At 46.1% G+C, this 26,752-nt stretch overlaps 2 protein-coding genes across 4 annotated transcripts in view; one reads left to right on the top strand and one right to left on the bottom strand.

Moving 5' to 3' along the window:
• The window catches only part of CAND2 (cullin associated and neddylation dissociated 2 (putative)), a 41,427-nt gene extending 40,301 nt beyond the window's left edge, over nt 1-1,126 (bottom strand). The window contains exon 1 of the mRNA XM_017965108.4: nt 1,020-1,126. Within this exon, the coding sequence (XP_017820597.3) occupies nt 1,020-1,087 (68 nt within the window). The 5' untranslated portion in view covers nt 1,088-1,126. The remainder of the gene's footprint in view (nt 1-1,019) is intronic.
• Nucleotides 741-26,752, top strand: part of TMEM40 (transmembrane protein 40) — a 51,046-nt gene continuing 25,034 nt past the window's right edge. For 2 of the 3 annotated variants that reach the window (XM_035273697.3, XM_017965107.4), the window contains exon 1: nt 20,123-20,204. The gene's annotated coding sequence lies outside the window, so the exon portion shown is untranslated. Of the gene's footprint in view, nt 992-1,519; nt 1,679-20,122; nt 20,205-26,752 lie in introns of those variants that run through there. The other variant, XM_035273695.3, reaches the window with a different exon arrangement.

Below are 26,752 nucleotides of genomic sequence, written 5' to 3'. Positions count from 1 at the left end.
GGGCCTCTGTATTAAACTGCCCTCTGTATTAAACTGGCCTGGATTTGAACTGTCTCCCACTTCCTGGCTTTGTGACTGAACCTATTTCCTTCATGCCTCTGAGACTCGGTTTCCCTATCTGTAAAATGGGGACAAAGTGAACAAATGTTCAATAAGTGAGTCTCCAAGGTCTTTCAGCTGGAAGGGCCAGAACTGGCCCTGAGACCGCAGGCCAAGTTTCCTCCCTGGGCCTCAGTTCCCTGGAGAATGTGGGTGGAAACTCATGGACCAGATGTTTCCACCGTTCTTTTCAGCCCTATTTCTGTGGTACTGTGATGCTGTGATGGGGGGAAGAAGGAAAAGGGAGTGGGGAACGGGAGTGGCACACAAAACCTAGAAGGCCGCACCTCAACCATCACCTAACCTGTGCCTGGAAAGCCAGACTCAGCCCAGCCCCCTCCTTTAGGCTGGGTCTGAACAATCCCAAGAGGGGAGGAAGAGTGGGAGGGAGGAGTACAGGTGATGCTGAGAAGGGGGCATCACTGAGGGTGCTAGTGAGAAAGTCAGCAGGTGGTTGCCATCTGGAAGGGCCCGGGTTCAATGTGGGGTAGGAGAGGCAGGCACTGGGGTCCTCAGGGAGAGGTGGAGGGCTCCACTGTGGGCTCCCTGAAGAGGGGGGCCTGGGGCATCAGATGCGGGGGAAGAAGGGGGCTGGACATACAGGAGGGAGAAGCCAAGGCAGGGTGCAAAGGGGCGGAGCTGGGGCTCTGGTGGGGGATCACAGGCAGGGCTGAAGCCTGTGAGGTGGGAGACGAAGCAGGGACTGGAGTCACGGAGGGGCGGGACGGCCACTAGGGGAGAACAGCCTGAGCTTCAGTGGGGACCACCAGGCAGGAACGGCTCTGTCCCTGGCGCAACTTAATGCAGGGAGAAGAGCAGGGGCTGCATGGTCATGGGGGATGGGCTGGCGCTTCGGGAGGGGAAGAAGACCCCCGGCTTCAGAGCTGTAAGGGTAAGCGGGGGCCAGCGGCGGGGCGCACCTGAAGTCCTTGTCGCTGGACGTCATCTTCTCTAGGAGGCTGGAGATGTGGAAGGCGGCGGTGCTCATGGTGGCTGCGCGCCGCGGTGCCGGCCGGCGGGAGGGAATATGGCGGCGCGGGCGCCCCCTCCCTTGCCAGCTGCACGAACTGCGCTCACCAGACAGAAATAGCAGCTCCTGCCCTGCCCCGCCCCGCCCCATGCTCACGCCTTGGACTTGGCTACCGCGGGAGGCCGGCGGGCCTGGGTCTGGCTCGGTGGACTTGGCCCTGGCCCCAGCCCCTGCCCTGCTGACAGCCCAGCACCGGCTTGCACACCCCCCAGAGACAGGGAGCTCACTACCTGGCCATCACCTCCTTGTGATTCCTGCAGGTGTCGGTTCTGTCTTGCAACAGGGACATGATACCAGAGAGTCTCGGGTTCGAATCCCAGTTCTGCCTCCTCTGCTGTGTAGCCTTGGCCAAGTTACTTTACCTCTCTGAGCCTCGGCTTTCTCATCTAGGGGCATTCAAGAAACAGGAGCTATCCACCAAAGCTGGTCAACCCAACCAAAGGACCCCTCACCCCCGCTGGTTGCCCGTCCATGAGCCAGACAGGATCTGGGGAATGAACTGTCACACCGGGCCCCTTGCCTGCCATCCCCAACCCTCAGGACAGCAAGGTCAGTTTCTTCATTTTCTTAGCGATGCAGCTGAGGCTGAGAAGTAAAAGGATTTCCTGAGGTCACACAGCCAGTGAATCTGGGATGGAGTCAGGATTGACCACAGATCCCTTAATATCCTAGGCAACAATCATTCCATAAACACCCAGGAGGCTGCTGGATGGGAAAGGGAGTAGCCAGTGCTTCAGAGCCAGACAAGCGTGGCTTCAAATCTCTGCTGGGCTGCTTCCTGGCTATGTGACCTTGGGATAATGAAACAACTTCTCTGGGCTATGCTCTTTTCACTCATAAGATGAGAATAAAAGAAATCTTTATTAAATTGACAACCCCCCACACTTAACACTGGTTATTCCGAAGATACCTAGGTTCTAGACCAGCGCTAACAGAACACTATGCAATTTTGAAAATGTTCTACACCTGCAATATCTGATAACCTATCTTTTCTATTATAAATACAGCTATGTCTACTTTCTTTTTAGAATATAACTGGCCTTTCTTTTTTTTTTTTTTTTTGGATGGGGTCTTACTATATTACCCAGGATGGACTCAAACTCCTGGGTTCAAGGAATCCTCCCACCTCAGCCTCCTGCATAGCTGGGATTACAGGTGCAAGCTATCACAACAGGCTCTACTTGGCTTTTTTTTTTTTTTTTTTTTTTCATATTTTTAAGTCTTTCTGAATGCTAATGTTTTTGGTATAGTGCCTGTAAACTGCATACACTGATTTTTTTAATTTTTCTTTTTCTAAGACAGAGTCTTACTGTGTCGCCCAGGCTGGAGTGCAGTGGTGTGATCTCCGCTCACTGCAACCTCCACTCCCAGGTTCAAGCAATTCTCATGCCTCAGCCTCCTGAGTAGCTGGGATCACAGGTGTGTGCCACCACACCTAGATAATTTTTGTATTTTTAGTAGAGACAGGGTTTTGCCGTGTTGGCCAGCTTGGTCTGGAACTCCTGGCCTCAAGTAATACACCCACCTTGGCCTCCCAAAATGCTGGGATTACAGGTGTGAGCCACCACACCCAGCCTATACCTTGATTTTTAAAAAACATTTTATTTTGAAAAAATTTTTGACTTGCTGAAAAATTGCAAAGTAGTATAGAGTTTCCTCATACCCTTCACCCAGCTGCTGCTTCTAATGTTAGCACCTTATGTTACTGTGTTACACTGATCAAAACTAGGATGCTAATATCAGTATGACACTATTAACCAAACCATGGACCTTATTCAGATTTCAATTTTTCCATCAATGTCCTTTTTCTGTTGAAGGATCCAATTCAGGGTTACTCATTACATTTGGTTTCCAGGTCTCTTCCAATCTGTGACTGTTCCTCCATCTTCCCTTGTTTTTAATGACCTTGACACTTTTAAAAAGCTATTTTACAGAATGTCCGTCAGTTTGGGTTTGGCTAAGGTTTTTCTCATGATTAGATTGAAGTTACAGTTTTTGGCAAGAACACTGTATAAACAGTGTTATGCTTGCTTCAGTGCATACAGCAAGGGCTTTGTGATGTCAGTCTTCTTACTGATGGTATTAATCTTGATCACTTAGCTAACTGTGACTTGGTTGAGTTTCTCTACTATAAAGCTACTATGTTTCTCTTTGCAATTAATAATTTTATACTTTTTGTAAATTTGCATTTACATTTTATAAACTTGAGAAATTGTGTCAAATAAATATCTTGGAGGAGATCTTTTGAGGTGACCAAAATATTCTATTTCTCCTCAAAATTCCACCTACTAATTTCAGCATCCATTGGTGTATCTTTCTTTTATGATTATTAGTGCTTTATGGTGCTTTTCTATTTCCCTGTTTTTCTTTCTCTCTCTCTCTCTCTTTTTTTTTTTTTTCCCTGAGACAGGTTCTTGCTCTTGCCAGGCTAGAGTGCAGTAATGAGATCTCAGCTTACTGTAGCCTCAACCTCCTGGGCTTAAAGTGATCCTCACACCTCAGACTCCAAAGTAGCTGGGGCTACAGGCTTGTGCCACCATGCTCAGCTAATTTTTGTATTTTTTGTCGAGATAGGGTTTTGCTGTGTTGCCCAAGCTGGTCTCAAACTCTTGAGCTTAAGCCATCCTCCCATCTCAGCCTCCTAAATTGCTGGGATTACAGGAGTACACCATTGCACCCAGCTTCCTTCTACATTTATTAATTGAAATTCTTCTGAAAAGAAGATATGGTTATTTCTCCCCCATTTATTTTTTTTTTTCAATGATTTATTTAAATCTGTGGTCTCTGGCCAGGCACAGTTGCTGATAACTGTAGTCATAGCACTTTGGGAGGTCGAGACGAGAGGATCACTTGAGCTCAAGAGTTCAAGACCAGCCTAGGCAACATGGTAAAACCCCATCTCTATTAAAAAATATTAATAAATAGGCCAGGTGCAGCTGCTCACGCCTGTAATCCCAGCACTTTGGGAGGCCAAGGTAGGCGGATTGCCTGAGCTCAGGAGTTCACAACCAGCCTAGGCAACACAGTGAAATCCCATCTCTACTAAAAAAAAATACAAAAAATTAGCCAGGCATGGTGGCATATGCCTCTAGTCACAGCTACTTGGGAGGCTGAGGCAAGAGAACTGCTTGAACCCAGGAAGAGGAGGTAAGCCAAGATCACTCCACTGCACTCCAGCCTAGGCAACAGAGAGAGACCCCATCTCAAAATAATAATAAATATAAAATCAATAAGTAAACATCAGGTCTCATGTATATTCATTCTGTGTTTTGGGTTATAACCCAATAATATTACTACTTATTTTGTAGCTCAAATTGCTCTTGGTTTGGCCATTGAGAGCTCCTTCAGGTTGGCTCCTGTGTTCCTTTGATAAGCCCCCATTCTTTTTGGAGCATTTTCTTTCTTTGTTTTTTTTTTGATGACCAAAGATGTTCTAGCTTATCTTATAAGCCCTTTTCCAACCCTGTAATCACCATCCACTTTTCTAAGGAGCACTGGTTTCTTTTATTGGAAAGTGGTACTTAGAAACCAAGATCTGGGTTCTGGCTATGCTGACTGCTACTGGGATGTCATTTCTTCTAGGCCCTCTCAGAAGACAAAGTTATGAAACATGTATGTGTATACTAACTCTCACACACATACATCTCTATCTATTATAAAAACCAGATTTATATTGATGTCTCTGATTTCAATGGCCCCAGCACCAAAGGGCCCATTCTCTCCTTCTCTCTTTCCTTATTTGTAACTGCTTTCTCTGACAGTGATCAATCTTGTCCTCGTTAGCTACAATATATTTACTTATTTGTTCAGTCCTAGTATAAATATACACTACTTGCAGAATTGCTAACCCACACCCCAGTGAGAAACAAATTTACTAACTGGAGTACAGTATTGATATGTAGCTCTTTCTGTCTGTTGCCTTACAGAATCCTGTTCAAATTCTGTATTCAACAGTTACTTAAGTTAGGTCTTGTCTGGTCGGTTATTCATTTGGAATACAGTTAGGTTTATCTGCTAGTGTTTGTATTCCAGCTTGGGCTTCCCTAGTGTTCTGGTTTGTTTATTTATTTGGGGAGTATGTGAAACATTATTATTGTTCCTGGAGCCAGGCTAACCAAAAAGGTATACTGAGTAAAATGTTGCTTCCATATCTTCCTTCTTGTCACCCCATTCCTACATACCCCCTGTAGGTAGCCAATCTCTTTAATTTCTGATTTACCTTTCCCAGATTTCTTTTGCATAAATGAGCAGAAATGTGTATTTTCCTATAACCTCTTCTGTCTTACATGACCAGTAGCATGCCATGGATACTTTTTGGCACTTCGCCTTTTTCCCCTCTTAACTGTACATATGGAAATCACCCCATATCAGCTCATAGAGATCTCATCCATTTTTACAGCTATATGGTACTCCATTGTCGGAGATACCACAGTTTATTCAACTACTCTCCTATCTATGGACACTTAAGTTTTCACCAATATTTTGCAATTATAAGTAATGTTGCAATGAATAACCTTATAAATATGTATTTTCTTTTCTTGTGAGACAGGGTCTCATTTTGTCACCCAGGCTGGAGTGCAGTGGCATGATCATAGCTCACTGCACACTTGACCTCTCAAGCAATCCTCCCACCTCAGCCTCCCAAAGTTCTGGGATTACAGGTGTGGGAGCCACCACACCCAGACTCATATTTATGATTTATCTTCAGGTAGATTTCAAGCGGAGGGATTGCCAAGTCAAAAGGTGAATGCATTTGTAGCTCTCTCAGCTACTGCCAAATTCTCCTCCAGAAGGGCTGTACCAGTTTGCAATCTCGCCAGCAATGTAGGAAAATGTGTTTCCCCACAGCCTGTGTGTTATGCAAATGCGTGTGTTGTCATGCATTTTAGTCTTTGCCAATCTTATGGGTGAGAAACGGTACGTCAGTGTTGTTTTAATTTGTATTTCTCTAATTATGAGTTTGATTTTTTTCAAATATATGAGGGCCCTTTTTATCTTTTTGTGAATAATCTATTCATCTTTCTCCCATTTTTCTATCCAGTTTTTAGTTCTTTGTTCCTCACATTTCTTAATCTTCTAATTTTAGAACAGTTTTAGAATTATGGAAAATTGTGAACACAGTAGAAAGATTCCTATATCTCCACATCTAGTTCTGCATATTAACAATTTTACATTGACATGGTATATTTGTCACAATTAATGAACCATTGTTGATACATTATTATTAACTGAAGACTAAATTTTTTTCAGGCTGCCTTAGTTTTTACCTAATATCTTTTTTCTGTGTTTGTTTTTGAGACAGAGTCTCACTCTGTCACCCAAGCTGAACTTCAGTGTCACGATCTTGGCTCACTGCAACTTCTGCCTCCTAGGTTCACGCGATTCTCCTGCCTCAGTCTCCCAAGTAGCTGGGATTACAGGTGCATGCCACCATGCCTGGCTAATTTTTGTATTTTTAAGCAGAGATGGGGTTTTGCCATGTTGGCCAGGCTGGTCTCAAACTACTGACCTCAAGTGATCCACCCTCCTCAGCCTCCCAAAATGCTGGGATTACAGGCATAAAGCACTGTGCCTGGCTACTTAATATCCTTTTTTCTTCCCAGGATACCACATTTGCTTGTCATGTCTCCTTAGACTCGTTTTGGTTATGACAGTTTGTATTAGACTGTTCTCACACGGCTATGAAGAAACACTCAAGACTGAGTAATTTTAAAGGAAGCAGGTTTAGTTGACTCACAGTTCTGCATTGTTGGGAAGGCCTCAGGAAACTTACAAGCATGGTGGAAGGCAAAAGAGAAGCAGGCACCCTCTTCACAAGGTGGCAGGATAGAGGGAGTGCAAGCAGGGAAAATGCCAGATGCTTATAAAACCATCAGATCTCATGAGAACTCACTCACTATCACTAGAACAGCATCGGGGAAACCTTGCCCATGATTCAATTACCCCCACCTGGTCCTGCCTTTGACAGGCAGGGATTATGGGGATTACAATTTGAGATGAGATTTAGGTGGGCACAAAACCAAACCCTATCACAGTTTCTCAGACCCTTCTTGTTCTTGATGATGCTAATAGTTTTGAGAAGTACTATTCAGGTATTTTATAGAATGACCTTCAGCTGGGATTTGTCTGATGTTTTCATTATAGTTAGACTGGGGTAATGAGCTCCTGCAAGGAAGATCACAGAGGTAAAGCGTCATTCTTATCACGTATCTGGGGTGCATACTATCAGCATGAATTATCACTGTTGATGTTAATCTTCCCCACCTAGCTGGAGGTAGTGTTTGTCAGGTTTCTTCACTATAAAGTTATTCCTTTTTCCTCTCTCCCTTTCCATAGTCTACTTTTCGAAAGAAAGTCACTATGTGCAGACCACATTTAAGGAGTGGGGAGTTATGCTCCACTTCCTTAAGAGTGGATTTTCTATATAAATTATTTGAAATTGTTCTGCACTAGATATTCATCTATTCTCCCCCATTTATTTATTTAATCATATATTTATATAAGTATGGACTTATGGATATTTTATACTTTGAGCTCTAATCCAATACTACTTTACTTTTTTTTCTCTCAAATTGTTCCAGCTTTGGATATTAGGAACCCCTTCAGTTGGTTCCTGTGTTCCTTTGCCATACCCTGATTGTGTGTGTGTGTGTGTGTGTGTGTGTGTGTGTGTGTGAGCACTTCTTTATTTACTGGCATTACAAGATGCTTCAGGCTCATCTTGCATATTTCCTGAAAATCAGCCATTTCTCCAAGGATGCCTGGTTCCTTTCACTGGAGAATGGTATTAGAAATCAAGATCTGGCTGCTAGATAAAATCGTTCCTACTGGGGTGTCATTGCTTGTAGACTCTCTCAGGTGATAGACAAGGGGATAGATGTATGTATACTAATTCATGCATATCCACATATCTGTATGTATTTCTATATATGTAAACATTTGAATCTCTATTAAGCTAAACACAAACTTATACTGATGTCTCCAATTTGACTCTATTATCCAGTGAATGATTCTAGCCCCCTCCCCTTGTTTCAATATAACTCCTACTCCAACAATTAGAATCCTGGTCATTCATTTACCTAATTCTTCAATTCTGGTATATATGTATAGTGACATCACAATGATTATTCTGTACCCCATAAGAAACAACTTCACAGACTAGAGGATGATGCCTGCGTATATCTTCTTGTGCCTTTAGTTTTGCAGCTTCCATTCATTTCCAAAGTTACTTTTGAGGTAGGAGATCAACAAGACTTCTTGTCACAAACCTGCTTATCTAAACAGGATTTATAGAGAAGCCAGCCCAAACCCGTTAGGACCAAGATGGCCACAAAAGCAACCTCTAGTTACCCTCACTGCTTATTTGTATTGGCATGGCAGTCCCACCAGTGCCATGACGGCTTACAAATGCTGCCGTGGCAACGACCCAGAAGTTACCTTATATGATTCTGGGAACTCCCTTCCCCTTTTCCAGAAAGTTTGTGAATAATCCACCCCTTATTCAGCATATAATTGAGTGTGGATATAAATAGAGCTAGTCAACAATGCAGGAGTGCTACTCTGGGCCACTCTGTCTATAAGATAGCCTTGTTCTGTCTATGGAGCAACCATTTTGCTGTACAGTGTTGCTCTCATAAACTTACTTTTTTTCACTGTTGGTTCCCTCTTGAAATCTTTCCTGAATGAAGCTAAGAACCCTCCCAGGCTGAGCCCCAGTTTTGGGGTCTGCCAGCATTACTTAGGTTGGCATTTTTCCCCGACCCTGCCTTCAGTGGGGCTGTTGCATACATTTATAATGCAGTTGCATTGTTTCATCGCACTCTGCATTCCATCCTGAAACCCCCTGACCTAGATGGTTTTAGAAACTTTGCACATGTTAAGATTCATCCTTTATGCTGTAAAGTTCTATGGGCTTTGACAAATGCATAGTGTTATAAATTCACTTTTACAGTATCATATATAGTTGCTGTATATAGCTTCATTAACCTAAAAAATCCCTATGCTGTACCTATTCACCTCTCCCCCCTTCTTCTGGAACCCCTGGTAACAACTGATCTCTTTGCTGTCTCTACAATTTTGCCTTTTACAGAATGTCATACAGTTGGAAGTATACAGGATATAGCCTTTTCAGACTGACACTTTTTACTTAGTAATATGCATTCAAGATCCATCTATGTCTTTCCATGAGAAGTGCAGAACTCAGCCAGGCTCAGTGGCTCATGCCTGTAATCCCAGCACTTTGGGAGGCCGAGGCAGGTGGATCACCTGAGGTCAAGAGTTCAAACCAGCCTGACCAACATGGTGAAACCCCATCTCTCCTAAATTACAAAAATTAGCTGAGCATGGTGGGGAACACCTGTAATCCCAGTTACTTGGGAGACTGAGGCAGGATAATTGCTTGAAGCTGGGAGGTGGAGGTTGCAGTGAGCTGAGATCATGCCATTGCACTCCAGCCCGGGCAACAGAGTGAGACTCTGTCTCAAGAAACAAAACGAAACAAAACAAACCTGCAGAACTCTTGACATATAACAACCCATCCAAACCCCTGCACTAAGAGATTTGAGCAAACTCTAGCACGGCTTTCAGAAGCATAAGAATATCTCCCTAGAAAAACCCCAGACCTTATTAAAACGCCTGTCTGAGAAAGCTCAAGCTGCCCAAAGAAGTTACCGTCTGTTCTAGCCAATATCTCATGATAAGCCTCTGACCTCCCTTTCCTAAAGCATTTACTAGAAACAGCTTAAAATTGTGAATATGTGTCTCTTAAAACTCAGAAGCATTTCTCTCAAGGACCTGAGAGCCATTCCTTTGAAATATAATCATCAGGAACATTTCATGATGTTAGAGCCTCTGTCTCCCACTCTCTGAGGGAGGACAGAATTCTAACTTCTGTAACTGCCAGCTAGCAAACACAGCTAGCCTAATTGCACTGAGCAACCCTTTGTAATTTTTCACTTCTCCAATGCTACAGAGGCCCGTTCTCCTGGCTCCCTCATTGACCCTTTAAACATCCAAATCAACTCTGCACAAATCAGAATGGAGCTTCACTCTTTCCCCTGCTGTCAGTAGTTACTGAATAAAATGCCTGTCTGCATTAGAGTGTTTATCATCAACCTCCACCTGCCAGTGTCTGCCTGTGTTTATCATCAACCTCCACCTGCCAGGTTCAAAACGATTCTCCTGCCTCAGCCTCCTGAGTAGCTGGGATTACAAGCATGCACCACCACACCCAGCTAATTTTGTATTATTAGTAGAGACGGGGTTTCACCATGTTGGCCATGCTGGTCTCTCAAACTTCTGACTTCAAGTGATCCGTCTACCTCAGCCTCCCAAAGTGCTGGGATTTACAGGCGTGAGCCACCACACCCAGCAATATTTAAGATTTAATACTACATTATAACTTTTATTTTTAATTCACATCTTTACTTAAAATAATTTATTTTCTTTTTTAAGAATGTTATTTTATCTTCAACTTTTATTTTCAGTTCAGGAGTACCTGTGCAGGACATAAGGTCTGTTACATAGGTAAATGTGTGCCATGTGCTTGCTGCCCAGACCATCCGTCACCTAGGTATTAAGACCAGCGTGCATTAGCTCTTCTTCCTGATGCTCTCCCTCACCTTGCCAACAGGCAAAATAATGTATTTTTAAAGAAAACTTTGTTACTACCCAAGATGGAAACCCAGTATTATCTGCCATAAATTGAAAATAGCTATAAAAAAAGACAAATACCAGGAAAGTGGAAGAACTTATTATTACATTCTAATCAGATACCACTGTCTGCTGAAAATTAGAATGTATCTCCACTGAAATACCATATTCACTCTATTAAAAGTGAGTATAGGCTCAAAATGGGCAAGGCGTGTTAAAACGACACTAACAGTACATGGAGATTTTCTCTTAGATGTAATAGTCACCAATATGCCATTTAAATGAACTAAGTTAATATAACAACCCAATAAGGTAGGTACAATTGTTATCCCCATTTTATGGATGAGGAAACCAGAGCTCAGAGAGGTTGAGTAACTTTCCTGAAGTCAAACAGCTGGTAAGTCACGAGTCAGGATCCAGACCCATGCTGTCTGGCTCTAGAGTCATAAACACCATGTTATTCTTAATCAGAAGGGCCCAGACACATAGAAAATGGAAATTCTTTCTATGTGATTCAGTATTATTGATATCAGGTATGATGATCTCATGAACCACCAGAAATTAGAGGGGCTGATTTGGGGACACCCACTCCTATGGGGTAACCTGTAAGTCCCTTTCATAACCAACTCCTCCCGCCTCAGCCTCCCACCTCAGCTGGGACTACAGGTACACACCACCACTCTAGGCTAATTTTTTTTGCATTTTTTATAGAGCCGGGGTCTCGCTATGTTGCCCAGGATGGTCTTGAACTCTTAGCCAGAATCAATTCTTCTGCCTTGGCCTCCCAAAGTGTTGGGATTACAGGTGTGAGCCCTTGCGCCCTGCCCCAGCCTCAGCCTCATTTTATTACCCCTCCACTCTCACCTCCTGTTCCAGAAGGTGGAGCTCTTTTAACTTGTTTAACTACAGGTGCCTCCTGGTGGTCTCTGGCTGAGGAGCAATGATGGTCCTTAGTGTTCCATTTGGCTCGGAGTCTGTCACTGTGACACCTCCTGGACAAGCTATAAGGGGCATGGAGACAGGAGCTGCACCATATTCCTTCCTAAAAGTTCCAGCTGTATATTGGACACAAACTAGCTCACAGTAGGTCCTCAAGATGAGACCAGGCTTTTGAACTTCCTCACCTCCTTTAAATCCAATAGTGCTGGGCGGGGTATCAGCCCTACTCATCCTGTTTTCCCATCTTCTTGGAGACCACCTTCTGGGGCCCCTGTTCAGAGCAGTGGAGTTCAGAGGAGTCTTGCCTGTGCTGCTTTTGCCCTGTGAATGGAGAATATTTCTATCTAGCCAGACCTATAGAGACCCAGGGCCCAGATAAACTCCCAACTTATGGGGATGTTTCTTCATTTCTCTCTTCACCCCAATACTCTAATCTGCAGGCAAAACAAACCCTAAGGACCTCAGAGCTCATACTTGACCATAGAGAAGTGGACCAAAGCTCCCAAACTGCTACCTCCGCCTGTCTCTTCTAATGATGCCACAGTCACCCGGGAAAGAGGACATCTCCCCGCCTCACCATCATCGTCCCTACTTGCTTCTCCAAGAAAAGCCTTTTCCCCTGCTTTCCTGGAGGCGAAATTTTCATTCACCTGGGACCCATGAAATACATCTGATGACTCTATTTTCCTTCCCATGTAGAAGCCTGTATGAAGGCTGACAGGAAGGCACTGCGAATATTTGGTAACTGGCTCCCAACTTTTGTTACTTAATCACTGTGACCACAAGCAAGTTACTTAACCCCCCCGGCTTCAAGGTGTCCCACAAAACTCATTCTGTGGTAGCTGTTCCAGGGTCAGATGTTCCCTCACCTGGAGGAAAGTACCTATTTTCTGGACATAGGGTCCTGTTTGGAGACTGGCCCTTCCCCAGGAGCAGACGTTCCTCTCCTTTGTCTGGCTTCAGCAAGCTCAACTAGAGCCGTGGCTGTGAGGTGAGCATCTACCTAGGATGAGAGGGGAGGAAAAGGGTGGACCTCTCATTCCACAAGGTGGTCTGATCATTCAGCCAAGGGTCAGGAGATCTGGGTTCTGAGCCCACTTCTGCCCCTAAACTCCTTGTGCATCTGTGGGAAAGTCCTTTTTCCCTCTAGACCTGTGTTTCTGTATCTGTGAACTGTCCTCAAGAATGCCTGTCCTGCTGACCCCTCAGAGTCCTGTGAACTAGACGAGAGAATGACTGTTCAGCATAGTCAAAGGGTGGTCCATGGACTGGAGAAAATATATGCAAACCACATAGTGACAACAGATTACTATCTGCCGTATATAAATAACTACACTCAATGGCAAAAATGCAAGCAATCCAATTAGAAAATGGGCAAAAGACATATGCAGACACTTCATCAAAGAGGATATATATAGATGGTGAATAAGAACATGAAAAGATAGCCAACATAATTGGCCATTAGCAAAATGCACAATGAGACCAATCAGAATGATTAAAATAAAAACTAGTGACAATGCCAAATGCTGGCCAGGATGTGGAGAAATTAGATCACTCATACATTGCTGGTGGGAATATAAAAGCATACAGACACTGTAGAAAAAGAGTATGGCAATCTTTTTTTTTTTGGAGGTGGGAACAGTTTCTCTCTTGTTCAGGCTGGAGTGCAGTGGCGCGATCTTGGCTCACTGCCACCGTCGCCTCCCAGGTTCAAGCGATTCTTCTGCCTCAGCCTCCAGAGTAGCTGGGACTATAGACATGTGTCACCACGTCCAGCTAATTTTTGTATTTTTAGTAGAGATGGGGTTTCACCATATTGGCCAGGATGGTCTCCATCTCCTGATCTAGTGATCCACCCACCTCAGGCTCCCAAAGTGCTGGGATTATAGGCGTGAGCCACCACACTAGACCCAGATAAAATTTCTTAAATTTTATTTGTCAAAAGGACTTTTCTACTTAAAACAATAGGAAGATTGTTGAGTACAAATCACTAGTTTTGCACTTATCAGAAGAAGCTAGGATTGACTTTTCCTCCACTTCCTCTTTATATTTATTTTTAAATTTAACTTCAAGCTGGGCACAGTGGCTCATGCCTGTAATCCCAGCACTTTAGGAGGCCAAGGCAGGTGGATCACTTGAGGTCAGGAGTCTGAGACCAGACTGGCAAACATGGCAATACCCTGTTTCTACTAAAAATACAAAAATTAGTCAGGCATGGTGGCAGGTGCCTGTAATCACAGCTACTCAGAAGCTGAGGCAGGAAAATTGCTTGAACCTGGAAGGTAGAGGCTGCAGTGAGCCGAGATCACACCACTGCACTCCAGCCTGGTTGACTGAGTGAGAATCTGTCTCAAAAACAACAACAACAAAACCCGTAAATATTAAACTGTGGAAACTCGCCTCCTGGGTTTAACTTTAAATTAACTTTACCTTTAAAGTTAACTTTAGTCCTTGCCTTTTAAAGTAGGCGCAGGGACACAGGCATCTGAGGGTTCAGAGAGCCCTAAGGATCACCAGATCCAACTTTCTGCCTTCAGCCAAGGCAAGCTTGCTTGCTTTCTTTTTTTTCTTTTTGAGAGTCTCGCTCTGTCTGTAGGCTGGAGCACAGTGGCGCGATCTTGGCTCACTGCAAACTCTGTCTCCCAGGTTCAAGCAATTCTCTGCCTCAGCCTCCCGAGTAGCTGGGATTACAGGTGCCCGCCACCATGCCTGGCTAATTGGCAAGCTTTCATTATGGGCATTTTACAGATGAAACAACTGAGGCCCGGAGACCCAAAGTGAGTAAGGCTTAGTCTAGATTTAGGAATATTTTAAGCCCCATCTCAAACGGCATCAGCTATAGCCACTGTTTCTCTAAGACCATAGATTGCAATGATTCTAACATGGACCAGAAGCTAACACTTCAAACATGTATTTAAATAGCACATGTGGGAGCTTCCAAATCTGTGAGTTAACTTGGAGTTTCTCCATGGAGGGATGGAAAGCGTTCCCAGGTTTCAAGTCAGGGAGACTCGGGTGAAAATCCTGACTCAGCCACTTCCCAGCCATATGACCTTGAGCAAATCACTTAACCTTTCTGAACCTCATTTTTCGCATCCATGAAATGTGCACAATACTCTCTGATTTAGAGTTCATTTAATAGATGCTTTAAGATGACTAAGACAGGCGCTGCCCTCACAGACATCTTTCTGGTGACTAAATAAAAACTCATGTAGCCGGGTGCAGTGGCTCATGCCTGTAATTCCAACACTTTGGGAGGCTGAGGCGGGTGGATCATTTGAAGTCAGGAGTTCGAGACCAGCCTGGCTAACATGGTGAGCCTCCCTCCCATCTCTACTAAAAATACAAAAATTAGCCGGGCATGGTGGGCACCTGTAATCCTAGCTACTTTGGAGGCTGAGGCAGGAGAATCACTTGAACCCGGGAGACAGAGGCTACAATGAGCTGAAATCATGCCACTGCACTCCAGCCTGCGTGACAGAGTGAAACTTTGTCTCAAAAAACAAACAAACAAACAAACAAACTCATGTCAAGAACCAGGCTCCTGGGTGCTCATAGCAGGTGAACATTCTTTTTTTCCATACACCTACAGGGCATCATTCTCAGACCCAAGAAATCATTAGGGAGCTCCAATCAGCCTGAGGGATCCCATGGCCTCATCACAAGAACACCAAGGTGTAACAAGGGCTGATGTGTGCCAGGTGCAGCCTTGGCCACTTTATGCAAATATTCTCACCATGGATAGGGGCTGTGTCTCCCATTTTTATGGATGGGGAGGCTGAGGCTGAGCTGTCTGTCTCCAGAGCACATGTGCCTGCTGAGTCAGGCAGGCTCCCGCTGGCAGTTCTGGAATGCAGAAAAGCTGGATGCCATGCTCAGCTGCTGAGCTGGTTCCCCCAGGCTGTCAGCTGTGCTCATAGGACAGTAGGAGGTTGTCCCGTGAATCACCCCCTTCACAGAGGACAATGAGGTCACCTCAGGATGGAGCTGAACTGGGGCCTGCCTTATGCTTCCGGCAGCTCTATCATTCCCTCGAGATCTGCCCACGGCATAGAGGTTGGAAACTCCCTGAGGCTCATCCATCCTGTACCAGCTCACACACACAACCAGATGATGTAGGAGGTTCAGAGAGGTTTGAAACTAAGGCTCGTAGAGGGAAGTACCTGAACTTCGGAGTAGGAGGCAAACAGAAGGTAGTGAATAGCTTCTTCGGAGCACCTACTTATGTGCCAGGCATTTTTTTTAAGACAGGGTTTCACCATGTAGGTCAGGCTGGTCTTGAACTCCCGACCTCAGGTGATCCACCTGCCTTGGCCTCCAAACTGCTTAGATTACAGGCGTGAGCCACCACGCCCGGCCTGTGCCAGGCATTTAAATCTTTAAGTGGCAGGAAACATCACCTAGTCCGGTGGGACTTGTTTAAATACAGATTCTAGGTCCCACTCCTGGAGTTTCTGATTCAGGACTGGGATGGGGTCTGAGAATTTGCATTTCTAAAAGATTTCCAGGTGATGCTGTAGCAGCTGGTCCCAGGACTATATTTTGAAAATATCTGTTTCAACCTCCTTTCCTCTGCTTAATGGTGGTTCTTAATTTTTTTCTTACATACCTTCAGAGACAGAGAACTCGTTGTCTGTCCAGTCAGCCTATTTCATGTCTAGATAGTTCTTACTTTGAACATGAGTGTGAGTGTTGTGTGCTCACCCTGTACCTTCCGGACCACAATGGTCTCATTAGAAAGGTGCAATGGCCAGGCGCGGTGGTTCACACCTGTAATCCCAGCACTTTGAGAGGCCAAGGAGGGCAGATCACGAGGTCAAGAGATCGAGACCATCCTGGTCAACTTGGTAAAAGGAGGAGCGCTCAACCCGAGTTCAAGGTTTCAGTGAGCTATGATTGTACCTGATGTAGAGACGGGGTTTTACCAAGTTGGCCAGGGGTTTTTACCAAGCCTGGGCAACAGAGTGAGATCCTGTCTCTACAAAATAATAATAGTATATCCAAATATCATTTAAAAATACAAAAATAGCTGGGCGTGGTGGCGCGTGCCTGTAGTCCCAGCTACTCAGGAGGCTGAGGTAGGAGAATCGCTTGAATCTGGAAGGCAGAGGTTGCAGTGAGCCAAGATTATGCATTCCAACCTGGTGACAGAGCCAGACTCCATTTCAAAAAAAAAAAAGGAAAGGAACACTTGGAGAAGAGAGACTTATAATTAGACCCGGAGTCCCCCTCACCTTCACAGTATTCCAGCCTCCAAACCCTGCCAGTTCTACCTTTAAATCAGCATTATTCAATATAGAAGTTCTGTAGCTACTGAAAATTTTAAATTCAAAAAAAAGTTTCAGTAACTATGTTAAAAATAGTAAAATGAAGCAAGTGAAACTAATTTTAATAATATATCCAGACCAGGTGTGGTGGCTCATGCCTATAATCCCAGCACTTCAGGAGCCCGAGGCTGGAGAATTGCTTGAGCCCAGGAGTTCAAGACCAGCCTAGACAACACAGCAGACGCTGTCTCTACAAAAAATTTTAAAAAATAAAAGTTAGCGGGTGTGGTGGTGCACACCTGTAGTCCCAGCTACTTGGGAGGCTGAGGTAGGAGGAGCACTCAACCCGAGATCAAGGTTTCAGTGAGCTATGATTGTACCACTTTACTCCAGCCTGGGCAACAGAGTGAGATCCTGTCTCTACAAAATAATAATAGTATATCCAAATATCATTTAAATAGATAATACAGAAATTATTAATGAGCTATTATACATACGTAGTGTGTGTATATATATATACACACACATGTTTTTCATTCCAAGTCTTTAAATCTAGTGTTATTTTACACTCACAGCACATCTCAGTCCTGACCAGCCATGTGTCACGGGCTCCATAACCACATGTGGCTGGTGGCTACTGTTCTGGACAGTGTGGCTCTCTAAACTTCCCATGACCCTGTCCCTAGTCCACATCTCCTCTGCATGGCTCATGCTCACACAGATCTGGATCCTCACAGCTTCCCCACCAGTCCACAGTGCCGCAGCCAAATCCTTTTTTTTTTTTTTTTTTTTTTGAGATGAGATCTCACTCTGTTGCCCTGGCTGGAGTGCAGTGGTGTGATCTTGGCTCACTGCAACCTCCATCTCCCAGGCTTAAGTGATCCTGCCACCTCAGCCTCCCAAGTAGTGGGAACCACAGGCAGGCACCACCAAACCAGACTAATTTTTTGTATATTCAGTAGAGATGGAGTTTGGCCATGTTGGCCAGGCTGGTCTCGAACTCCTGGACTCAAGTGATTCACCCACCTCGGCCTCCCAAAGTGCTGGGATTATAGGTGTAAGCCACGGCACCCAGGCAAAATCGTTATCTTAAATGCAGGTTTGGTCATGTCCCTCTCAGGTGGCTCCCCGTCACTCTCAGGATGTCTGGCTGCTGAGGCCCTGCATCTCTTGCTTCCCCTTCTCCCCGCTCCATCCCCGAAGCCCCCACTCTCTGGCTGTGCAGAATTATTTACAGATCCTCAACACGGTAGTACTCCTCCCCTCTCAGCCCTCACACATGGCTCCCCCTGCATGGAATGTCTTGGAACACTTCTTGGGCTAACCTTTCAGGTTACTCATTCATTTAACACATTTACTGAGGGCCAGATGCAGTGGCTTACACCGGTAATCTAGAGCTTTAGGGGACCAAGACTGGAGGATCACTTGAGGCTAGGAGTTCAAGACCAGCCTAACATAGCAAGACCTTGTCTCTACAAAGATTATAAAAATCAGCTGGGACTACAGGTGTATGCCTGTAGTCCCGGCTACTCAGCAGGCTGAGGTAGGAGGATGGTTTGAGCCCAGGAGTTTGGAGTTTGAGGGATGCAGTGAGCGATGATCAGACCACTGCACTCCAGCCTGGGCAACAGAGTGAGACCCTGACTCAAAAACAAATTAGTGAGCACCTACAATGTGTCAGACATGATCCTAGGTCCTGCAGCAAAGCAATACATATTGAGGAATAGGCATAACAAGAAAATACACAGTACAGCAGATGGTGAGAAGTGAAGCAAGCGAGAGGGAAAGTTGGTGCGGAGTTACTACTTTAAGCAGGGTGGTCAGAGAAGGATTCATGCAGAAGGTGAGTTTCGAGTAGAGAACTGAAGTGAGGGAGGGACGAGGTGGCTTTCTAGGGGGAGAGGACTCAAGGAGGAGGGAACAGCCAGGACAAAGACCCTGAGGAGGGAGCCTACCTGTGGTGACTGGAACTGTTCCAGTGTTACTGGAGCAGAGTGAGGGAGGAAGTCATAGGAACGAAGGCCAGAGAGGGCTGGAGTTGTGGGGCAGATCTCACCGGAACTTGTAAGACCTTGGGTTTTACCCTGAGTGTGGTAGGAATGAGGCAGTGCTGGGTGGGGAGGGACATGAGCTGCCTTGGATTTGAAGAGGACCCCCTGGCTGCCTGGCTGATGGGAATACTCAGGGGAGAGGGCGGGAGCAGGGAGCCCGGTAATGATCCTGGCTGGATCAAGGTGACAGTTGAGTGGAAAGGAGGGGCTGGATTCAGGCTATACTGAACGCGGAACCAACAGGATTTTCCAGGTGGGTCAGAAACAGACTGTGAGAAAGCAAAGTGTTAGGAATGACTCCAAGATTTGGGGCCTGAGCTTAGGGTGTGGATGACTCCTCTTCCAGAAAGTCCTCCTGGGGAGCCCACAGCTCCCTGGGCCTTGCCTGTTTCCCTCCAAGCCTGGGGACTCCGGTGCTAGGACTTGTTTCCTGTCCTGCTGCCACAGTGTTGGATAAGTGAGAGGTGAGAGGCAGGCTGAGCTGGAGCCCTGCTCTCGGCTGTGTGAGGTTGGACACTGCTCCTCTTGCCTCTCTAGGGGCCTGTGTTTTCCCACTTGCACAAGGCAAGTGGGTGCTCCCCAAAAGCGCCTCTAGCTGTAGCATAGTTTCTTCCCTAGGAGTGGGCACTGCCAGCCTCCTGAGCCCCAGGTCTTCTCTCCTGCTCCCTGCCCAACCTCAGCCTCCTGGGAGTATTGTAGTATCTTCCTTCACCTCTGGGATTCACAGGGCAGGTTGGGACACATGGCTGGGGCCTGAGTCAGGCTCACCAATGTGGGTGGAGGAAGTACCTGGGACACGCCCTCTCCTCCCTTCCCAGAGCTTGGTACAGCCAAGGGTGGCACAGCTGCCCTCATTTCACTGCCTCCTGGAGTCCAAAGGCATAGCTGTGGCCCTGGGGCAGGCCAGGCATGTAGCTGCCCCACCTGCCCCTCCTGCAGTGTTGCAGGGAAGAGTCAAGTCAGACAGGAAGGCCTGGGGCTGATAGCACCAGCAGGAAGGAATGCCACCCCAGTGAGCAAGTGGGTCCCGGGGGCAACGTCACGATAGTCCCGCCCTCGTCTCTGTCACGAATGCAGCTTGTGTCCTCTCCTTCCCCTGACCAGCCCGGGATCCACACAGTCTACACAGAGCTCCCCTTGCTGCCCAGACAAGCTGAAGGACCACAGGTAATGGGACATGGGGTGGAGGGTCAGCTTTTAAGGGAATCGAGAGGAGTGTCCTCAATAGGCTTGATACTGCGTGATTCCTTTGTGGACCTCAGTTTGAGTCCCACCTTTGCATCTTCCTAGCTGGGTGAGAACCTGTCTCTTTCTCAGGGGAGGATAACAAATATTCACCTCCCTGGGTTGTTCTGAGGCTTCCACCAGCCTATACCTCTCTGTGGTAGGTGACCAGCTCCCAATTCTGTCACCAATTTGCTGTAAGACTTTCAGAAAAACCCTTGACCTCTCGGAGCCTCAGTTTCCCTACTTGTGAAATGAAGGGTCCACCTAGATCTCTGAAGGCTCCTCACACCCTCTCTATTATGGAACCTAACAGCTTAGGAGAAGAGGTGTGTTCCTCCAAATGTCTCAGCCTCTGCACCACGATCAGTGACTGCAGGCAGCCACCCCTCCTGGAGGAAGCCGCCCTGGGCTGCCAACCAGGCCTAGGAGACTTGGGAGGAAGAAGCTAGTTGTCCCCTGCCTTCAGCTCAAAGGTGCCCCTGGGGAGGATATGCCAAACAAAGAGCTGGGCCATGAGGAAGGGCCCTGCTGCCAGTCAGAGCCTCAGGGGCAGGTGGTGTGGCCCAAGGGGAGGGGGGCTTGGCAGACCTCTCAGAGCTCCCCCACCCACCCCCTAGGTGGGATGACCCAACCCTAGGCTGTCATCCTCCTCCTGCAGCTGCCTCTGCTCAGAGCACCCTGGCTTTCAGATCTCAAGTCAACCTAGTTTCCTTTTATGAGAATGATGATGGTCTTGTGCTTATTATTTTCTTCTGTTTTGTTAAGAAACTGCCCAGAAGAGTTTAGAGCCCTAACTAAGGGGTCAGGAGGGTGTGTTGGGGGAGTGGTGGGAGTGAACTCAGGTTAGTGTAGCCCTATAGCACCAGGTTACCTGTGCTTAGAAATCCTCCTCGAGAAAAGGATCAGCGAGAGAGTGAGAGATCTCACGCCCTGGCTGCATGCCAGGGACCATGCTGGGCCTGCCCAGCTCCCTGCCTTATTTCACTTTCACAACACCCTTGTGGGTGGAATCTTTCTTACTTTTTTTTTTTTTAACAACAGCTTTACTGAGATGTAATTTACTACTATAAAATTCACCCTTTTAAAGTGTACAATTCAGGGCCAGGCGCGGTGGCTCACACATGTAATCCCAGTACTTTGGGAGGCTGAGGTGGGCAGATCACTTGAGGTCAGGAGTTCGAGACCAGCCTGGCCAACATGGCAAAACCCTGTCTCTACTAAGAATGCAAAAATTAGCCAGGCCTGGTAGCACACACCTGTAACCCCAGCTACTCAGGAGACTGAGGTGTGAGAATCACTTAAACCCAGGAAGCAGAGGTTGCAGTGAGCTGAGATTGCACCAACACACTCCAGCCTGGGTGAAAGGGAGACTCTGTCTCTAAATAAATAAACAAGTAAATAGATAGTAGATAGATTAAAATACAGTTTACAATTCAGTGTTTTTGTGTATTCATAGTTGTGCAGCCAGCACCACTATCTAATTTTTTTTATCATCTCCAAGGTGAACCCTGTAGCTGTTAGCAGTCACTCTTCACTTCTCCATCCCCCTGGCAACAAACCTACTCTCCATCTCTATGGAGTTCTGTATTCTAGACATTTCATCTGAATGGAATCATACAGTGTGTGGTCCTTTCCAAGTGACTTCTTTCACTTAGCCCAGTATCGTCAAGGCTCACCCACATCCTTCCTTCCTCCCAGGGCTTGGATGATGTTGCGTTGTATGAGGATCTCACAGTTTGTGTCTCCATTTGCCAGGGGATGGACATTGTGTTGTTTCTACTTTGTGGCTGTTATGTGTAATGCTGCTATAAACATTCATTGCAAGTCTTTGTGCGGATGTAGGTTTTCAATTCTCTTGGGAATATACTTGGGATTGGAATTGCTGGGTCATGTAGTAAATCTTTTTTAACCTTTTGAAGAGCTGCCAAACTGTTTTCCAAAGTGACCACCATTTTATAATCTGACCAGCAACGTAGGAGGGCTCTAGTTTCTTTGCACCCTCACCAACACTTGTTACTGTCTGTGTGTCTCATTGTAAGCCACCCTAGCAGCTATAAAGGGGTATCTCATGGTGGTTTTGATTCGCGCTTCCTTAATGACTAATGATATGGAGCAACTTTCTATGTGCTGTTGACTATTTCTGTGTCTTCTTTCAGGAAACGTCTATTCAAATCCTCTGTCTCTTTTTAAACTGGATTATTTGTCATTGTGTTGTTGAGTTGTAGGCATGCCCATTTTCTAACTAAGGGTTCTGAAGCTCTGGGAATGGATGTGACATGCTCCAGGTCTCAGGGTCAGTGAGGGGTAGAGGTGGGAACTGAATATCTAGGTCTGTCTGGTGTTCAAGAGAACTGACAAGCTCTTGTACTGGATGCCACCTTTCTGTTTGTCAGTTGTGTGTGTGTGTGTGTGTGTGACAGAGAGAGAGACAGAAAGAGAGAGAGAGAGGCAGGGAGAAACAGAGGGAGAAAGATGGGAAAGAGAGAGAAACAGAGACTGAGATTCCAGCTGTGGGAGAAGGGACCCAGGCTGGCTCTGTCTGGCTGGGCATCCACCTCTGTGCCTTGACGTTTAACTCGACACTACACCAAGTTAGGATGATCAGAGCCAGGGAAAGCCTTTTATGAGTTTTAGCTTTCTTCCTATTAATCTTCAAATGTGTCATTGGAGTCTCAAAAAAGTTTTGTGGAGAGCATACTCCCCCTCTAGTAGTTTTTCTTGTTCCTAAAACTGAAACAAATTCTCTGATTAGGCCCAAAAACCCCAAACCAGGACTAGCATCCCCTAGTGTGTAGCTAGGACTGAGGATCTAGAGCAGTGCTCCTCTAACTTTTTCATTGCACAATCTTCTCAAGAAAAATGTCCGAGGCACCCCCAGCATATACATATGCATACATATGTACATGTATATACAAGGGTGGAGGCCATTAGCTGATGTCTCAGAATGAATTTCATCAACAATGATAGTGGATAGGAATCCACCTTTCAAATCGTTTCTCATTATTACTTCAGGAACGTGTTTGCGTTTGTATTTGTTTCTCATTATCATTTTGTATTTTGGGTTTGTATTTGTTTCTGATTATTTCAGGAACTCTAATACACAGGAAACAATTGTTTCGTGAGTGAGACTCCTTTCCACTGCTGTTTCCAACGTGCTAATCCAGCTAAACTGAGAGCAGGGACGAGTCTGTCCCGCAGGCTTCCTGCTGCTTGTTTGTACTATCACGATTAGGGTTATCTCCATCCGCAGTTTCTTCGCAGGGACTCTTTGAAGTCATTTGTCAACAATAAGGGGGCTGATTCAGTGAAAGCTGTATCACTTGAGCCTCAAATTAACCCAACCGGGATCCTGCACACTACAATATATGGCAATAGTCTGAATGTAGAAAACAGGAAGATGTAGCCACAGTCAACCTGTCTGCCTCGTGGGGCTCCCCACTGGCCTCTAGGGGCCCCACTTAATGGACATGACATGGTGTCTGACATATGAGCCAAGGATGCACATCAGGATTAAACTATATACTATTAACTATTTTTAGTTAAAAATTACACAGAAATAGATAAATTAGTTTTCTTCCTGCACTTTGGAGAGAATTGCTTGAGAGACTAATAGGTTCTGAGCTAAGAACATCTAAACCAATCCCTGCCGCTCCTCAACTTGCCACCTCAGACAGCAGGGTGCTCAGGACAACCCCAAAGCTGTTGTCATTTTTAGAATATTATTATCCATTGAGGCCAGGGGCGCTGGCTCAGCACAACACTCTGGAAGGCCAAGCCCAACACTTTGGGAGGCTGAGGCGGGAGAATTGCCCAGGGCCAAGATTTCAAGGCTCCAGTGAGCCATGTTTGCTCCACTGCACTTGAGCCTGGTTGACAAAGTGAGATCCTGTCTCTAGAAAAGAAGAAGGAAAGAAGGAAGGAAGGAGGGAAGGAGGAAAGGAGGGAAGGAAAAAGGCAAAAAAAAAAAAATGGATGGGGGAGGAATAGATAAGGACATTAGAAGGAAAAGCAGAGCCACGTCAGGTTTTCCCTCTGTGATGGTTCCATTCCTCCCCTTCACTGTGCTAAAGGCCTGTCAAGGGAGTTCCCTTGGCTATGAGAACAATTACTTAGGGCTCCACCAGTAGCTAAATATAAGCCAAGTCAGCATATTTGCATAAACTCTGATGACTGTTAGTGTGTCCTCTTTCCAGGTGCTAATGACATCCTACATCCTCTAGATTCTCTTGGTCTGTCCAGAACATATTCTGTGCAGGACCCAGGAGTAAACCCAGGATGGAGGATTGGGGATGGTGGGATGTGGGTCACCTTCTTCACTGTAGATTGTGTGCTTCTGTTAATATGACCTAAGGCTATGCTAGCTTTGCTCTGTAGCTATATCACCTTGTTGGCTCATACTGCCACTTTAACAAACATTGGTTGTGCACCTACTAGATGCTAGACAACAGCCTAGATGCTTGCACTATTTTCTTTCCTACGAGATTATTTTTTTAAAATCCCAGATCTTTTCATATGATCAAGCAGGGCCCACCCATCCTCTTTCTGCACAGCTGTTATTTTGAAACTTGGGTATCACACTTGATTTTGTCTCTTTTCACCTGCTTGTTTCAGCCTAGATGCCATTCCGCATTCCTCAGGGGCAACCCCAGGTCCTGGCTGCATCCTCGGGTATGCAGTGGCGATAAGATTCCCCTAGACTCATGAGAGGTCCTCTAGTACAGTCAGCTGGCTGGCCCGTGCAAGTTGTTATCCCACCATTAAACTGCCTATGTGACTTAGACAAGATGGCAGAGGTATAAACCATGGCATCTTCTTTCTTTCCCTCTTCACGGTTCCCCTCACACTCTGATGTTGTCCTCAGATCTGAGTTCATATCCACACCCCTCACTGTGTGGTCTTGAGCAAGTTCTTTTCCCTTTCTGGGCCTCAGTTTTGATCTCCTGGATACAACGTTGTAGACTTCCAACTTGGGGAGGGAGAGAGACCTCCAAGCCTGAAGATCTGTGGGGAGGTAAGGTGGGCCTGGGGGAGAGTAGTGAGAAAGAAGAAGGGGTGTAAACAAGTGGAAGATGCTGTAAAGGGAGAGGGAGATACTAAGAATCTTCGCAGTCCTAACATTATTTCTTTAAGCTCTGAAGTTCAGTATTTTGTGACTTCTTTTAATTAAGCATTTTGTCAGGCCAGGTGCAGTGGCTCACACCTGTAATCCCAGCACTTTGGGAGCCCAAGGCGGGTGGATCATGAGGTCAAGAGATTGAGACCACCCTGGCCAACATGATCAAACCCCATCTCTATTAAAAATACAAAACTTAGCTGGGCATGGCGTGCATGCCTGTAGTCCCAGCTACTCCGGTGGCTGAGGCAGGAGAATTGCTTGAATCTGGGAGGTGGAGGTTACAGTGAGCCGAGATTGTGCCACTGCACTTCAGCCTGGGTGGCAGAGTGAGACTCCATCTCAAAAAAAAAAAAAATTAAGCATTTTGTCCAAGCCAGGGGCTAGAATATAGCCAGGAGCCAGAAAAGCATGGTTTCGGCTTCCAGGGAGCTCAGAATCTAAGTCCTTTTAATCTCAATCCTCACAGCAACCCTGCAAGACAGTGACACTATCCCCAATTTACAGATGAGATAAGAGGCCTAGAGAGGTAAAGTGATTTTCCAGACTCATGGAGCTGGGAAGTGAAGTGGTGAAGCCTGACTTGAAGCAGGTGCTACCAGACCCCATTGTCCCAGTGGCTTCATCAGGGCATCTCTCAGTATCGTGCCCTGGCTAAGGACGTGAGACCATGTCTTGTACTATCACTGATCTGCAGAACTGTGAGATCATCTGTGTGGTTTTAAGCCACTAAGTTGGTGGTACTTGTTATCACAGTGATAGAAAACTAGTAAGGTGCTGAACCAGGTCCAAGAGGTGCACTCTCAGCAGGTGCACAAGTCTCTAAGGCAGGATCATCAGGGCAGCTGCTGCTTTGGGTGATTACAGTGCTGGAGGATGAGGGAAAGACGGGGACTGGGGAAACCCGGGAGATCCCCAACCCAGCCTAAAGTTCAGCCCCAGCCCCTAATATGGGGGCCCCAGGGACCCTGCCAAGCCTCAGCCTGGAGGCAGGAGTGAAGTCTGTGGACCCGTTCTGCCATGATCCCTGTTGAGCTCTGCAGGAAGCTGGAGCCCTCCCCAAACATTTGTCTCAACTATAGTGCTTTGGTTACAAGTCACAAAGCCACATCAGGCTACCAAAAAAAGACTTTCCTGGAAAGATAAGGAGGTGGGAGTGAGTCTCACAGAATAGAGGGAATAGGTTTTAAAAAAGAATACAGATTGTGGAGGAGACTGTGACCACGGGGCAGAATCGAGAGCACCAGCCTCTTCAGGGCTCTGTGTCAGGGCAAACCACCCATGCCAGCCTTTAGGGCTCTGGGTCACTCATGTCACAAGTGAGATTCCCAGGGAAAGAGAGGCTGATATTCTAACCTGGGTAACGGGAGTGACC

The sequence above is a fragment of the Callithrix jacchus genome, chromosome 15, assembly GCF_049354715.1.
Source record: "Callithrix jacchus isolate 240 chromosome 15, calJac240_pri, whole genome shotgun sequence".
In the NCBI taxonomy this organism is placed as follows: Eukaryota; Metazoa; Chordata; class Mammalia; order Primates; family Cebidae; genus Callithrix; species Callithrix jacchus.
This window is presented reverse-complemented; position numbering and strand designations above follow the sequence as displayed.